The sequence below is a fragment of the Chrysemys picta genome, chromosome 7, assembly GCF_011386835.1.
Source record: "Chrysemys picta bellii isolate R12L10 chromosome 7, ASM1138683v2, whole genome shotgun sequence".
NCBI classification, from domain to species: domain Eukaryota; kingdom Metazoa; phylum Chordata; order Testudines; family Emydidae; genus Chrysemys; species Chrysemys picta.
The window spans coordinates 118,855,891-118,873,207 of NC_088797.1; the positions used below are offsets into that span (position 1 = coordinate 118,855,891).

At 41.4% G+C, this 17,317-nt stretch overlaps 1 protein-coding gene across 3 annotated transcripts in view; it reads left to right on the forward strand.

Moving 5' to 3' along the window:
• The first annotated feature begins 982 nt into the window (after positions 1–982).
• Positions 983–17,317, forward strand: part of GPAM (glycerol-3-phosphate acyltransferase, mitochondrial) — a 48,466-nt gene continuing 32,131 nt past the window's right edge. Inside the window, exons 1-5 of one of the 3 annotated variants that reach the window (XM_065552505.1) lie at positions 983–1,139; positions 4,232–4,360; positions 6,253–6,384; positions 9,628–9,701; positions 14,906–15,019. In XM_065552505.1, coding sequence (XP_065408577.1) covers positions 4,235–4,360; positions 6,253–6,384; positions 9,628–9,701; positions 14,906–15,019 — 446 coding nt within the window. In that variant the 5' untranslated portion in view covers positions 983–1,139; positions 4,232–4,234. Of the gene's footprint in view, positions 1,219–4,231; positions 4,361–4,876; positions 4,959–6,252; positions 6,385–9,627; positions 9,702–14,905; positions 15,020–17,317 lie in introns of those variants that run through there. The other 2 variants (XM_008173506.4, XM_065552506.1) reach the window with 2 other exon arrangements.

Consider the following 17,317-nt stretch of genomic DNA (forward strand, 5'->3'; position numbering starts at 1 on the left):
CTATTTGTGTCTAGCAACCTCAATAAACATTCACTAAACCTGAGTTCTTTCTCCTCTCTGCCATTTGCCTTGAATGTCATGTGATTTTTCCATTTTCAATATAAATCCAGCTTTCAGGACTAGTAAATCATTAAACAAATATAAACATCATACCACATAACTTTTTCATGCAATTCTGACTTGGAAGCAAAATTACCATAAACCAGCCAATGTTTCAGCAATATTTGTTTTAGGGATTAAACAATTACATCACTGCCTCAAGTAATAATTTGTGATTAAAATCAGCACATGGGTGATATTACCCCATCCAGGTGATATCAGATTTCTCATGGTTCCTCAAATATGTAAAATCATCAGTAAGCAGTTATGCCATTCTATTAAAAACACGACCAATCCCAATGCATTTTTCTCTAAGAGACTGAACACACTAAGTGATTATTTTTAATGTTACCTCATCAATAATTGTGTATTAGCGCTAGTGTGTCACAAATGGCCTTATTTTCAGAAGTGTTAAGCAAATCAGTGGGAGCTCTGAGTGCTCAACGTCTGTGAAAATTGGGCCATAAATGGTCTCTTGCTATATATTTGTATCAAGCCAAGCATGATGGAGCTGGCCCTGATCTTGGTTAGGCCTCAAGCCAGTACTGTAAAACTACTACTAATAAACAAGTGTGTGCGCGTGGATTAGTGTTGGAATGGGGAGTGCTGGAATGGGGCATTGGAAATGCTGTTGTGTGTGTGGGAGACTGGAGATGCAGCGAGGGGTCAACCAGGAGCTGGAGGATTGGAGGAATGGAGGTGGGTGTAGGGTGATGGAGGTGCAGTGACAGGGGCAGGGGTTAATGCAGGGCTGGAGATGCTGGGGTGGAGGGGCAGTGACAGGCGGGGGTCAGTGCAGGGGTGGGGGACTCAGTGCTGGGTCTGCCTGGGGGGCGGGGTTAGAAGTGTCCCTGTGTGTGTGTGTGTGTGTGTGTGTGTTGGAGGGGAGGGGGCGGGGCCGGCGTGCGCTCCGCACCATGGAGACGGGCGCTCGGGAATCGCGTCAGGCCCGCGCCGCCGCGGGTCCTTGTGCCAGGCTCTGACAGAGTCTTTGGCGCGGCCGCCGCCGGGAGCGTGCGCAGGAGCCGGGGCCCAGACCCGTGAGTAGCGCGGGGGCCGGGAGCCGGTGCCGTCCGGCGAGCTGCGGGGCGGGCGCTGTGTGCGGGTCCCCGGTGCACGGTGAGAGGGAAGGTTTCTTAACCGGCGGGGGGCGCAGGGAGGATGGTGGAGATAGTTGGGGGGTGCAGAGGGAGGTGGGGGCGGTGTGGCGCAAGGGAATAGTGTGGGGGGTGCAGAGGGAGGTGGGGGCGGTGTGGCACAAGGGAATAGTGTGGGGGGGGTGCAGGGGGGGGTGGGAGCAGTGTGGCACAAGGGAATAGTGTGGGGGGGTGCAGGGGGGGTGGGAGCAGTGTGGCACAAGGGGAATAGTGTGGGGAGTGGTGCAGAGGGGGGTGGGGGCAGTGTGGCACAAGGGAATAGTGTGGGGGGCTTGTAGAGGGGGGTGGGGGCAGTGTGGCACAAGGGAATAGTGTGGGGGGCTTGTAGAGGGGGGTGGGGGCAGTGTGGCACAAGGGAATAGGGTGGGGAGTGGTGCAGAGGGGGGTGGGGGCAGTGTGGCACAAGGGAATAGGGTGGGGAGTGGTGCAGAGGGGGGTGGGGGCAGTGTGGCACAAGGGAATAGGGTGGGGAGTGGTGCAGAGGGGGGTGGGGGCAGTGTGGCACAAGGGAATAGGGTGGGGGGCTTGTAGAGGTGGGTGGGGGCAGTGTGGCAAAAGGGAATAGTGTGGGGCACTTGCAGAGGTGAATGGAGGCAGTGTGGCACAAGGGAATAGTGTTTGGGGCTTGCAGAGATGGGTGGGGGCAGTGTGGCACAAGGGAATAGTGTGGGTGGGGGCACAAGGGATAGTGTGTGTGGGGGATGCATGCTGGGGGTAGAGGCATGGGGGTATAGTGTGTGGGGAGGGTGCAGGGATGGGTGGAGGTGGCACAGGGGTCCTAGTGTGGGGGTCCCAGGGAGATGGGGGGAGGGTACAGAGGGAATAGCATGGGTGGGGGCGGTGTGGTACAAGGGAATACCATGCCTGGGGTGGTGTGGCACAAGGGAATAGCGTGGGTGGGGGCACGGAGGACAGTGTGTGTGTAGTGGGTGTGGGGGATGCATGCTGGGGGTAGAGGCATGGGGGTATAGTGTGGAGGGTGCAGGGGAAGTTAGTGTGTATTGGAGGGGGGCAGTTATGGGTTGCTTCTGCCTTTCCTGGAGGGCTGGAATGGGATGAAGCATTCAGTGAGCTGCAGAGATTCAGGCTGTACTCCGTATTGAAGATTGGAATTAGATGCTGGGAACCTTATTAAGACTGGCTTCTCTTTGCCCTCTCACACACCTTTTTGCTCACTCATTCCAGACCAATGGAGCCACAAACCTTTATTGCACCTTGCTGATTCTGTCATAGCCGTTGCCCAACTCCACGTGAGCTTCAGTAGGACAGTGCAGTTTCATTGCCAATATGGTCTGCTCCTCCTTTGACATTGCCTCTGTGTGAGCTCAGCGCAGTCCCCTTGGCAGTGTGCCCCCCTATTGCTCAGGAACGTTCTACACCATATACTTATGCTCAGCGTTTGTACTTTTATTTTTGGCAGATCATTTGAGTCTGCTGTGTATTTTTATGCCATGCTGATTCACATTAGATTGACATATTTATTGAAGCTGGTTCAGAGCATAAGCTCTTCAATGGGGTTTAGGTGCTGGAAGAATTTTTTCTCTCTGTAGATTTATGTATGAAATTGCCATTGCTTAAATAACTTTTTATATCCAGTGTTTGACTTCAAGTGGTTGTGTATGCACACACATGTGGCCAAGGTGACCCAGAAGTGAATTAGGGGACATATCTTTCTGAATATGTATGAGCATCGTATTTGTATTTATGGGCTACTTAGAGTATTAGTGTGCTTAAGACCCAGTAAAGCAAAAGGCAAATCAAGGCCCTGAACCTGCAAAGATTTATTCACATGTAACTTTTTGTACTCGCAATGTATAAGTTAAGCACATGAATAAATTTTTTCAGGATTGGGGCCAAAGGGCCTAATTCTGTAAAATGCCCAAGTTTAAAATTTTCATTGAAGTTGAGAATTTTGTGCGTGGAGTGCTTGCACAATGGGTCCAGGGTTGACTGGTTGTTTAGAATCATAGAAATGTAGGGCTTAAAGGGACCGCCAGACTTCATCTAGTCCGTTTCCCTGTGCTGAGGCTGGTTGATTGCCTGGGGTGGAGATTAAATGAAGTAAAATTTTGGATTAGTGATTTTAGTCTTTGATCCTGCGAACATTTATATACAAAAATATGCCCATTGAGTTCAGTGGAGAGTACTCCTATATGTATTTGCAGGATCTGGACTTTAAAATATTTCTCTGTGGTAATAAATGAAAGAATCAGCATCCACTCATATAAATTTATATTCAATATATACAGTATTATTTTATGAAATATAAATCACAATTTGTAGTGAATACTAATACTTGATTTCAAAATGTCTGACTTGTGCAAGTGTTCATTGTAACACTCTCTTCTTTTAATGCTTTTGACTTATTGGCTTATTAATCTTTCATGGAGTGATATTAACTGAATTTATTATATTGATGATGAAATATTCTATTTAAAAAGGATTATCTTAATGCAGGCTTCTCCACATGCAATATGGACTTGTGTTGGGTTTTTAATATTGTTTATTAGTGCCAGTAATGAGTTTGGAATTATACATGACATATAGTATGAACCTTGCCCCAAGGAGTTTTAAATCTAGTTTGGACACTTAGTCTAGCTCAGACACATGGAATACGCTGGCTGATAGTGCAAGGAGAAAACATTTCTGAAAGACTTTATGGAAGAAAGATGTCCCCCAGAGACAATTGATAAAAGAGCTATGTCCTATAGAGGAGTGTGAGTAACTTCTAGAGCAAAAGTATCCTTTGGGTTAGTACAAGGCAATATGGGCAAGGTGTTAATGGATCTCTTCATCTAGACATACTGAGTATGCTATTTTGTCCATTTACTGTGTTGGTACAGCTGCTTGTACCAAAACCCGAGAGAGTCAACCTGGAATTTTGCGAGAGATGCATTGATACAGGAAGCCAATTTATGATGAATTATTTAGAATTGTTAATTACCCTTCACAAAAATACACATTTTTCCTTTTAGCCCATGGTCTTAAATTTGTCCTGTGTCATGGATGAGGCTGCTTTGTCCCTTGGAACAATAGATGTTTCCTATTTGTCCTCTTCAGTAGAATATGCTATCACTAGATGTAAGCACTCCAGTGAAGAATGGGTAAGTAAAAATATGGACGTCAGTCCTCAAGATTTGCTTTATTTTTCCTTAAAGTATAAGATGGAATTTTCTTTTTTTTTTTTTTCCCTTTCATTTCTTTTTGTGAGGAGTGAGGATAAGCATTTTATCTCCTATGTACATTATGTCCTATGTACATTACATTTTCTTCCAGTACTTGGCTTAGACATTGGTGATGAACCAAGAGTACAATGCTGTGGCAGAGACCGGTATTGCTAGGCAGTAGAACGCCTTCATTTTGTCAGGTGTAGAAAGCAATGGTGTTAATGTCCTTAGAGCCTCATGATATATTTATTAATAATTCGATATAGTTTTTGACATGGTTTCTTAGGAGAGCTGGAGGGAGCTTGGTGGACATTAATAGGGAGGCTATTGCAGTTGTACAGGCTGTTGTGGAAAAGGATTCAGGATTTGGAATATCCAAAGTGGGCAGTGAACAGAGTAGGTTGGGAGGAGCATAAGGAGCAGCATGGGAATAGGAGGAGATGATGTAGCAATGTAGGCAGGGTGGAATTGTGCAGTGCTCTAAAGATGAGAAGTTTGAACTTGGAACTTGATACAGAAGAAGAGTTGGAAAATGGTCAGAGTTGAGAGAGAGGATGGGGGCAGGGGGCAGTAATTGAGACAAGATTCTGATGATGGGGATAATGACATGCACAAGATGGAAAGGAAGGGATTTTATAGAGAAAGTAGTAGCAGGTTTTAGAAAGGGCCTAAATGTGAGGGTTTTGACATCAAGGTTTTGAGCTTGAATGTTGACAGTTTGGTGGTGGTATTGGTAATAGATGGGGTTGGTAGAAGGACAGCATTTTGATGCTTATTTCGTTTCTGAAAAAAATTCTTTAGGGTAGGAACATTAGTCAATTCATGCTATTACCTGTTGAACATTTCAATTTTTAATATGAACTTCTGGTTATTTCTGAATGATGTGGTTTTCTAGCTGAGTGTATGATAACCCATATTTAAGATTTTTAACATGTATGCCGCTTTGAAGGTACTGGCTGCAGTCTGCTTTGCTCCCCTTTCATGTGTCATTTTTAACATATTTGGGCTTATTTTGTTTTCTCTCTTTTGGGTTATATGGCTGCCCTTTATATCAATGTTATAAAAGATGATTTTGTAATTCCATTGAGTACAAGGGTCCTGAGCCTGCATCCAGAGGCAAGTAATATTCCCATTGATTTCAGTGGGAATTATGTATGTTTAACCATGTTGCTGTTGTAGTTAAGAATGACATGGTCTTGTTTTTCTAATTCATCATATAAAAGAAAACTCCAGGTTTCTTGTTACTGATTTCCCATACTTGGGAAGCTTTAAGAATCAGCATGAGGAAGTAGGCTTTAGTACAGTAGTTATTTTTGCATATTACTTTGCATGTGGCTGTTGAAACATAACCTATAAGGACTGTAGAGTCGGTGACGTTCTTATATGTTCAGTCATCTTACAATTTTAAAAGGACGTTGTCTGGCAAGTAATTCAAATTCAAATTTCTTTGCTTACATTATGAACAACCCTAAATTATTAAAATGAAATCTGATTTACTGTTCACTATACTTTCTGTTAACTTTTTACACTTCTCTCATTTCTGAACACCAAAATACACTGGTTAATTTCTCATCTGTTTCTAGTTAGCTTAATGTCAATTTCATTTTCAGCTTTGCAGGCATCAGTACAATAATGCAGCAGAATGTAGGGTTTTTTGATTGTATTAGTTGGAATTTTAGAAAAAAAAAATTACAAAAACATTTCTATTGGCCTTAGATTTAAAAAAAATAAGTGGTACCTGGTAGTATCCTTAAAATCTTTAAATTCTCAATAGTGGATAATTGTCATTTTTTGTGTCTTCACGCTGTGGTGTGTTGTTGTTTTCCAAGGGAGAGTGCAATTCAAGGCCTACTGTCTTCCGATCTGCGACTTTAAAATGGAAAAAATGGAAAGAGACACTACTGAGCAGAAAAAGGCCATTTGTTGGACGCTGTTGCTACATGTGTACTCCTCAAAGCCGGGTAAGAAGATTATGAACTGGATTATGTTTGACAATAAGAAATTGAAACATGATTACAATGTATGGAGTTACAATAGTTTCCTCACTTTCAGAATTAAGGTCACAATGTTGTTAATCTGTACAGGGAGGTTGATTGTTACTTCTCTTTTGTTTGCTTGGTAGTTAAGATTACCTTTCCCAAAACATTGTCATAACATTTGGAGATAAAAAAGACCTTTTGTGATGTCTTGTCTGTCTTCCAGTGCAGAATTCCCTGCACTAAATTCTGTTTGAGAACTAGTATTTGAGAGTTTTGTGAAAAACTCATTTGCTGTGCAAGATTATTTAAAATCCATGTTATTGATGTAAATTTAATGCTCATGAAAGGTATTAATCGCCAAAAATGAAATTTTAACGTCTTCTCTGTATCCATAGAAGAATTACAGTCTGGCCATTGGTCTTGAAATCTTCTTGTATTCTCCAATATGCTTCACCACTGATCTGAAGAAACCACATGTAGGTTTGAGAAGACAATTGTGTTTTCAGACCCAGACAATTCTTGGCTTGTCTGCTGAGCCTGGAACAAGAAGTGCCAGTTAGAGTAGTTTTTGTGATGTTTTGTCCATTGGGAGCAGTATCCAGATGCTCAAGTAACAGATGGTCTGCAAGATGACTTTAAAAAGTGTTCTGCCAAACTTTTTAACTATAGTGAATGAGCTTCCTTTGAAGGTGTGATTGTGTGAAATGGCACATTTTTACTTGTCAGATATGTACTTTATCTTTATTCGATTATATTTCATAGATTCACAGTGTTTAAGGCCAGAAGGGACCATTAGATTATCTGATTCTAGTCTGACCTCCTCTATATCACCGATCCTTAAATTTTATCCAGATACCCCTGTAGTGAGGCCAGTAACTTGTATTTGTTGACTTCAGTTACAAAAGAACACTTTTGCTTCTGTTAACTCCTGCCGCCAGAGTAGGAATGGGCAATAATGACAAAAGGATACAGGGGATTAAAACCCCAAATGCACTGTAAAGAACTATCTTTGGTAGGATATGGGGAACAATATAAGGACCTAGATAAATTGATTCCGCCTCTTGTGTACGCTTAAGGGTTTTGTGCCTCATATGCTTTTGCAATGCTTTTGTAACTTGCCATATCAAAAATATTTTTGGGTTGGGTTTAGTCTGTGGAGCCAGCTTAGTTCTGAGAGTGAACTGGTTTCTTCTCTGACTCAAGCATTAAACTTGTTATTGATGGTCCATTTGTAGGGCCACTTAATCCCATTTTCTTTGAATGATGCCCTTAGTTATACCTGTGCTGCCCCACTAAAACCACTGGGGTTGCTTAGGTGTAAATGAGGGCAAAATTCGAGGACACTACATAGCCATGATCTCCTTAGTCATACCTAACGTGATGGAATACATATGGAACACCTCAGTGCCATTTTTACAGTCACTTTTCAGATGAGAATCTCAGTTTAAAGTTAAATTTGAAAAGGAAGGGGAAAATACTAGATCAATTGACACTAGTCCAGTGATTTTTTGAGGTTGGTTTTTCATGCTACATATGATTTGAGGGGAATACCTGCAGCAGAGTGTTTTATGTCCTTTGTAAATTGTATTGTAGCAATGCATTGAAAGGTGGCTGTGGTATCAGACATCCTTTAGTTAACCTCAAAGCATAGTTGTACAATACACTTGTTGCTTAATGTTCTAGAAGGGAAATAGCAAATATAAAAATATCAATCTTTTATAGCATTTTCATCGGTAGCTATTAATGCTTTATAAAGGAGGTCAGTATCATTATCCCCATTTTATAGATGAGGAAACTGTGGCATAGAGAGGTGAAGTGACTTCTCCAACAGGCCATTGGCATAGCTGGAGAGAGAACCCAAGTATCCTGATCCCACTCAGTGCACTATCCATTAAGCAACACTGCCACCCAAATACAATAACACTCCGTTCCCTGGTGGTGTTCCTCTCCGAGTTCTTTTCCATTCCTGTTTCAGCCATGTTCATGAATCTTTCTATGAACTAGTAAATTGTTTGTCTGGGTTGGCAATACAACAACAAAAAAGGCTACTTGTTTTCTATGCGATGATTTGCTTTATTGGCATCTTCTGTTTGGGGTGGGAGGTGATAAGTGGGCTGTGAATCTCTTCTTGAATGAGTTCTCCCTTCCTACGACCTGAATGATTCCTATACATTTATTTATTTTTACATAGCAAGTCACAGGAATGCAGGTTTTGTACTTGTTACAGCAAATGTCTAGACTTGAGGGAGGATCACCTTCAGTTCTTGGCTATCAAAATGGGCCACAGTACTAACTATAAACCTTTTCACGCAGACGCTGTGCTTGAGCCAGAGGGTTTGACTTGGGTAAGGTTTATATGGAGTATCTCTCTTGCTTACACCAAGTTCCAGTCTGAATCATTACTTCATTATTTGTCTTTGTACAAGTGCTGGTTTATGTAGTTTACTCATAATACAATATTCTGGCTTTTTTTAAATGGAGATATTCCCATCTCCTAGAACTGGAAGGGACCTTGAAAGGTCATCGAATCCAGCCCCCTGCCTTCACTAGCAGGACCAAGTACTGATTTTGCCCCAGATCCCTAAGTGGCCCCCTCAAGGATTGAACTCACAACCCTGGGTTTAGCAGGGCAATGCTCAAACCACTGAGCTATCCATCCCTCCCTGGGCCTAAACTTTTTTTAAAGTTTTTGAACAGCTCATGGCCTGCATTTATCTTCTAGTATTCTATAGCACCCATTGCTTTCCCATTTAAGAGATTAGACTGGTTAGACCAGTTTGGATTAAACTAACCTTTCTTTTGTTTTTCTGTGGTTTTCACTGATTGTCAGTGTTACCCATGCTAAAAAGTGAGGGTTATTTTCCTTCTGTATAGGGACGTGCATTTACTTATACCCACGCTCATTACATTTCCTGATCCTCATCCACTTCCAAGTGGGAGGCACCATTGAGTTTTCTAGGTGCAGTAAAGTATCGTGGATGAACTGAACGGGCCCATATGTGGCCTGAGCAAAGGTCTGGGAGATAGGGCCTCTTGAGTTTAAATCCCAGCTCTAGTACTGATTTATTCTGTAGTCATGGACAAGTCACATAACACCTCTGCCACTTTATCTTCATATTTGAAGAGGAAAAACAATTTACGTTATTGTTAATGTGAAGAAATGACCATTCTTATATAAGAAAGAAGCCTTCCAATTATTTCTTTTCTCTCGTTTTGTTTTGGTAGGATAAACTTTTCAATGCTAGTATCCCTTCTTTGGGCCTACGCAATGTTATCTATATCAATGAAACGCACACAAGGTAAGTTAAACTATTTCCAGCATAATTAATGACATTTTCTTTGTCTTTCTAATTTACTGGATCTCTTGGCAGAGAAATCACCAAGAAACATTTAACAACCTCCGGAGGGATAGAATGCTTTCTTGGTATGCTTGAATCTGTGCGAATTTATAGCAACAATAAAACCTGTAGTCTGTCTTGGCACGCTGTTAACTACGGACAGTTTGTGTGAACTGCTTGTATACTTCAGAGCAGTCCCAAGGTTGTCTAGCTACATTGGCTGCATACAAGGAGTGTGAAGATGGCACTTAGTTTGCATAAAGTAAAGCAGATTTCAATCCCCTTTGACTTTAATGCATTGGGGTGTGAGTCACAGTGTGCATGCCCCACAGATATTGATCTGAATTAATGATGAGAGCAGCAATAGATTAAAGGTGAAAGTGGCTGTTGCATCCTTGGGTTGACTGTGTGACTGAAGGCTGCATTGTTGAATTTCCCAAACAATTTGGCCCAGAGCCTACACTTTGGCCACTATTGGTATACATAGGATAATAGCAGTTCTAGGTTGACCCTGTCCTTCCATGATAGCAAAGTACAGCTCTTTGATACGTGTGTTTAAGGTATTTAACTGGATAATGCATTTTTGTTTGATTTTTATAATTTTGTCTTAAGGTAATGATACTCTCATTTTGAAGTAAATGAAAATGTTTCTGTGTTCTGCCTGCCTGCAAAGTTGATTCTCCTGATATAATTAACATAAGATTCTGTAGTATTCATTGTAGATTCAGAACAAACGGGGACAGGCTAGTAGACTGGAGGAAACGAGCCAAAATGTCTGAGTGAAAGAAAGACAGTGTAGTGTTGTGTTGTGCTTGAGAGAGAGGGAGGTTAATACTGGAGACTATTGTCTATTGATATAATTGATTATTTTTTGAGTGTGTAATCAGTGGCCTAGAATACTGAAAAATATCTGAAATGCCATTTAAAATAAAAATAAAAAAAGGTCAAATCCTTGAGTGGTCTTGATAGCTCAGGGTTCTGTAAAATAGGAATGTAAAACCAATTGATTCATCGAACCATTTTTCCTTAAACAACAAAATGTGTTTAACTCACAGTGTAGTTGTAGTGAACGTGTAAATGATTTTTTGAGGTCCCATATTTAATCTCTCAATAACTTTCATACCACATTTGCTCATTTTCAAAATCAAAAGAGTGATTTTTCTAACTGCTAGTGAAGATTGACTATATTCACTGATTTTAATGAATGTTTGTAGTTCAGCCTACCACCTTAAGTTCCTTTGGAACTCTTGAATGAATACCATCCAGTAATAACTTATTCATTTATCATTTTATTTCAGCCCCTCTTCCTTTTGACAGTGTAGCATTTCCCTTGAATTTAGTATTCTACTGAAATGGAATTCTCAGCCAATCTGATTCGAAGGATGCTAGAGAGTTACTGATTCCTAACTACAGATTTTCCCACAGAAAATCCTTGTGCTCTAATTGGTTGCAGGTATCTAATTTACATAATATACAGTTTATCCCTATGTATACAGTATGCAATTTCCTCTACTGTCTGATAGCCATTACTGCCCATTTAGAGAGTAGAGATTTGCATGATTATTTTTCTAAGCCTCATAGTGAATGTGCCAATATTTGACAGGCTTTTGTAATATTTCTGTGCTGATCTGATGACATACTCACAATTACTAAGCTGTTTGATAGCAACTAATTTCCCTTCTCAACTTTGCCCTAAAATTAATTAGGATTGGGAATATGACTGGTCCAAAAAGAATTGGCCAATTGACTGGTCAAATATTGTCAAATAAGGTCAAAAATGGTCAAATATTTTAAAGTGCTAATTTATTAGAACAGTAAGACACAAGAGTAAGACGTTATGGTCTACAGTAGGCTTAGAAATATATATATATATATACTACAATGAATACTACAGAATCTTCTGCTAATTATATCAGGCGAATCAACTTTGCAGGCAGGCAGAACACAGAAACATTTTCATTTACTTCAAAATGAAATATATATATATACACACACTCTATGCCTAATTTTTTAAAAAAAGTTACTTGTGTTTCACATTTTTCTGAGTAAAAATAACTCAATGAAATGAAGTTCTAAAAAATTAAAGAATGGCATCCTGATGCAATCAGAAATGTAGGCTGCTGATCAGGGCATTCTTGGTGGAATATTTGACAATATTTGACCGTGGTGAAATGTGTGGTAAGTTGACATTATTTGATCAGTCAATTGACCATCTTGCCAAGCCTAAGATGAATATAAAAACCCCACCAAGAAATTTTTTTTTAAAAAGGAAAAGCAATGAAAATGGGGTTGCCGAAAAAGTGCTTTAAAAGATACTAAAAAAACCTTTAACCTATTTTTTTTCTCGTCCACAGTTTAGCAAGGCTTTTATCTCCAAAATAACTTTGCAAATTCCTATAATTGTTATATGTATGTCTGCACTGTATGTACATTAAAACAAAACAAAATACCTTGTTAATAATTATAGGAGGAGGTGGCAGGGACCTCTATCTTTAGGTTGCCTGACACTTTCCATTATAAAAGATTCTTGCAATCTGTTTTTGGAAGCTGGACCACATCCATATACTTTGGAACAGGATTTTGAAATTTGCCAGAGGAAAACCCTGGGGTCAGAGAAGTGCCTTTTCTTTATCCCATGAAATTCCATTCAGGTTTCACTCTGAGAAGCTTGTAAAAACCATCATTTCTCTTCTACAGCAAAATTTGGGCATGATGGCAAATTTAAAAAATGAACATGAATAGTCTAATTTGTGACCTGTCTCACGGTGGTGCCAGAGCACCAGAAACACTATGCATTGGCAACCTCAGGAGCCATCAGCCTTTTGGGAGATGGTCAGAAGACTGGGTTGGACCCTGCCAACAACCCTCCCCCTCATGGCCCAGCCTATAGCCCCTGTGGCTCACATCCTCCCTCTTTTTGGGGGGCACCACGTCGGGAAGGAGTTCCCCCTATCACCTGGAGGAAAGTGGGGAAGAGAGAGAGGTTAGGATCCCCTTGACCCTGCCCCAGACCTAGCACCCTTTTTCCTTGTCCACCAGGATAACAGCCGCCTTCTGCTGCCACCTAGTTCAGTCACTCTTGTAGCTCAAGTTGTGCTGCACTGCTGAAGGTGAAGGCTTCATATGCTGCTGACAATGGATGAAGGGGTAGGATTATTACAGTTGCACATAAGAAAAATGGTAAAAAAATTAAATTTATTTAAGAAAACCCTCAACAATGAAAACCAACCCCCACTTCTAGGACATTACATCCATGTCTGTGTAAAAGAACATCATTAAGTTGTAAAGGTGATTGCTTCTGAGTTAGGGAATGCTAAGTTAGGTTGCCCATGCAACTTTAATTCTGCCTCTTGTACCTCATTAGTATGATACAGTCTTTAATGATATGAATGCAGGACCCTTGTCTCATTCACTTCACAGGAAAGATGTTGCCCATGGAGTGGATGAGGGCTGTGTAGTGAATGTGGCTGTTTGGAAGATCCCAGCCTCCAAGATGGGGTTGAATGAGTCAGGGAACTGCAGGAAGAGAGAGGATGATTTTGTGGTTAAGGAAGTTGAATGCTGTCTTTAGAGACTAGATTCTGTCCCTTCCTCTGCTTATGTGTTGCTGGGCAACCTACTTAACTGTCCACTAACTGTGTGTTTCTCAATTTTTTTTGGTGCCCAACTTGAGATACCTGGAGCCTGATATGCAAAAGTGCTGAGCAGCTGATGATGATAGGAGCTGTGGATGCATGTAGTGTTAATATATGGTAGCTATTCTAGGGAGGAGAGATTTATTGATCTGTGTCAAGGGAAAGGAATTAGGAGAACAAAGGACGGAGGAGGAGAGGAGTGGATCAGAAGGGCTAAAATAATGACTATCCTGCAAATGCTTGCACATGCGAGGAGCCCAAATGACTACTTGTTGGGACTACCAGTGCATGTAATTATCAGGTGTATAAGTTTTGGCAGGATCAGGGCCAAGGTATGTAAAATGTAAGAAGAGGCCTTTGAAAACTTTTGAGCAGAAAAGAGAGACACGAGGTTTGTCTACACATGTGAAGGTTTAATTGCAGGATGGATAGACATATCTGTGCTAGTTTTACTCTAGCTCAGGGGTAGGCAACCTATGGCACGGGTGCCGAAGGTGGCACGCGAACTGATTTTCAGTGGCACTCACACTGCCCGGGTCCTGGCCACCAGTCTGGGGGGGCTCTGCATTTTAATTTAATTTTAAATGAAGCTTCTTAAACATTTTAAAAGCCTTATTTACTTTACATACAACAATAGTTTAGTTATATATTATAGAGTTATAGAAAGAGACCATCTAAAAATGTTAAAATGTATTACTGGCACGCGAAACCTTAAGTTAGAGTGAATAAATGAAGACTCGGCACACCACTTCTGAAAGGTTGCCGACCCCTGCTCTAGCTAGTGCGATAACAGTAGTAGTGAGGATGCAGCACCATGGACCCTGCTGCGGACCTGCAGTCTGAATTCATACCAAGAGTCCTTGGTGGGCTTGTACTGGAGCAGGCCTACCTGTGCTGCAGTCCAATCTTCAGCTGCAATTTGGATATATCCAAAGTGTGTGTTATGATCCCTTGGACAATTCCAGCTAGGATTTTCAAAGGCACTTATGGGAGTTAAGTGCCCAAATTCCATTGAATTCCGGTTGAGGATTGACACTTGACTCAGGCAGCTTTGAAAAATTTCAGCCTCTATCTTTTTATAAGAAGCTGACAAATGTTAGTTGGATTTATGCTGCTCACAGCAAGGTCACTGATTCGTTTAAAACTTGGCACTACATGAATTGGGCAGACAGCCAAAATGTATGTAAGTTCTGAGATGTAACCAAGGAGAATACCAGCAGATATGTTCTTTTGTAGCAATTTTTTTATGATTGTGCGAAAATGTTATCACACCAGCGTTCCATAAGTTTGTTGCTTTGGTTTGGGTTTCTTCCCACGTAGCTTGTGATCTATATCTATTTTGTCTGTAACACTGTTAATTTTCGGATGTATTAGAAAATACAGAAGCTATTTGGTAGCTGTTCAAAGAATTTTACCTACTTTTGTAACCTTTCATTGGATGTATGTGAATGTTTGACAATAAAATTATTCTTTTATAAGTTGAAAATGTTTTGGGGACACATTTTGATGATTAATTTTCTTACGTTGTAGGTACAGAGGGTGGCTGGCAAGAAGGCTCTGTTATGTTCTTTTTGTGCAAGAACGAGATGTGCATAAGAGTATGTTTGCCAGCAATGTGACAGAAAATGTGTTGAACAGCAGCAGGTAAGATGTGCTAAATAAGCCAACATTGTGTTTTTGTATCTGTTTCCAGTTTCATGCATAATATTACATTTAATCAAAGATTGTTACAGAATGACAACACAGCAAATTCTGAAAGCTAGAATATTTAGAATAATAGAAGGTACAGTATCTATTACAGCCCATCCCTCGAATTTAAGCTAGATAACTTTTGTATAGACTAGTTATGGGAAGGTGAGGTTTTTACACATCAGCCTCCATATCTTCGTAGTGACTGCTGGTACAGATACAATAAACTTAATATTAAGGGCTTGTCTATATGGGACATTAGTGCATCGCAAGCTGGTGTGCTATAGGTTCACATTAACATCCCATGTGGACAAGACCTAAGTATAATAAACTATTATGGAGCCCTTTGCAGCTTTTGGTACCAGGCTCATAGTAGATCTATATAGCTAGGGCCCTACCAAATTCACGGTCCATTATGGTCAATTTCACAGCCATAGGATTTGAAAATGGGTAAATTTTACATTTTCAGATGTTTAAATCTGAAATTTCAGTGTTGTACCCGTGGGGGTCCCGACCCAAAAGGGGATTGGGGTCTGTGTCACAAACCTGTTGTAGGGGGGTTATGGGATTGCCACCCTCACTTCTGTGCTGCCTTCCGAGCTGGACTCTGAAGGCAGCAACCGCGGAACTTCCTGCAGCCGCAGAAAGCTCCCAGAGGTGGAGGTGGGTCTGATCTCCCCCATGCTGCTGGGAGCACCCTAGTCAGGGGCTTCTAGCTGCTAGTCCCAGATAGCCTGGGAGGGACAAGACTTGCTTTTCCCCTGCACGGCTGCTCTTGGTGCTTCTCCTGCCTGCAGAAAGCTCTGCAATGCGCCTGCCCCCCCCCATTCACTTCTTGCCCCCATCGCGCCAAAGGGGGAGGGATTTCTGTACAGGGTGTGCCCCCCCCCCTTCCAGATGCAATTATTAGCTTGTTTCAATAAAATAACGAAAGGACATGTGAACTTGACAGGATTTATTGATTGACACTTTACAGCAGCAAATAACATAGAGGGCTCAACTCCCTGATTGGTAGATATGGGCATCTGAGACAGTTTAGTATGGTAGTGATCTCAACTGGTAGCCTCAAACTTGAGATCCACAGCCTTAAGATGATTTAAAAAAAAAGTGTGTGTGGGGGGGAAATTCTGGTTTCAAATGTCATTAATTGAATGTCAGCATGGAGCATCCAGCAACTGTCTTTCTTCATTCCCTGTCTCTGTGCTGAAAACACCTGCCTGTGTTTAGACACTGCTCTCTGCATCCACGGAGTTTGTTGGAATTGTCAGACAGCGCCGAGCTAGCCTTGCAAGATGGGGGATTCTGCCTTCCACTGAGTTCCAAAACTGTAGCACAGGCAAACTACAGTCCACGTCTTTCACAATAGTTTTGTGAGCAGGCATCTCCAGCTTACAATTCTTATCAAAGCCAGGGATTGCATTAAGCAAGGTTAAATCCACCGTCAACAGGTGCATTTGTGCATGGTCAAAAATACACACCGCTTTTAGGAACCCTGCTGCAGGTTGTTGAAACTTTGGAGCCGTTTTTGTTACATCACTTGGCTCTTCCCCATAGCAGTAGTATTGTCTGAGTTTCTTTGCCGTGCAAGAAACACTTGCTGAGCACTGGCATTTAACTCAGCATTGTCAGAGTGATTTTCGTTTGCCTGTGCTTTAGCCCAGAACAGTACATCCATTACTTTGTTGTACGCTTGGTGGATTGTGACACGTTGAGATTCAAACCTAGTGATTAAGTTCATGAGTCCTATGGCATTCTTGGCAACTAACTGAACTTCCTCCTTCAGCTGAGCATCATTTAGAAGGGTTGACAGTGTTGTTAAAACCTGCAATTTCGGTGTCAGTGTCAGCTCTTCTGAGACTAACTCAGAGGAGTACTTCAGGTGAGCTGTATGGTATTATACAGCCCGAAACCAGGAATTCCAACAAGTCCTTACTGGCTCTCGGAGAAGTGCAATTTTTTGTTCCCCAATTTCAGTCATTTTAGTCATGTTTGCAATGTGCTGCCTGTATCAAAGTTTGCAGCTAGGGCAGTGTTTAAAGATCTTTGTAATGTAGCTGACCAGTTTCTCAGCTTTACCAAACTCGCATCTCCATAGCTCCCTGACAAGAGAAATTATATGTGCATTACATCTAATATGGACAGCATTTGGCATTAGACCTTGGAGAACCAATTAGAAAGATTTCGTCATGCAAGTTGCATTGTCACTTATGACAGCAGATACAGTGCGAACTTTGAAAAAGTATTTTAAAACGG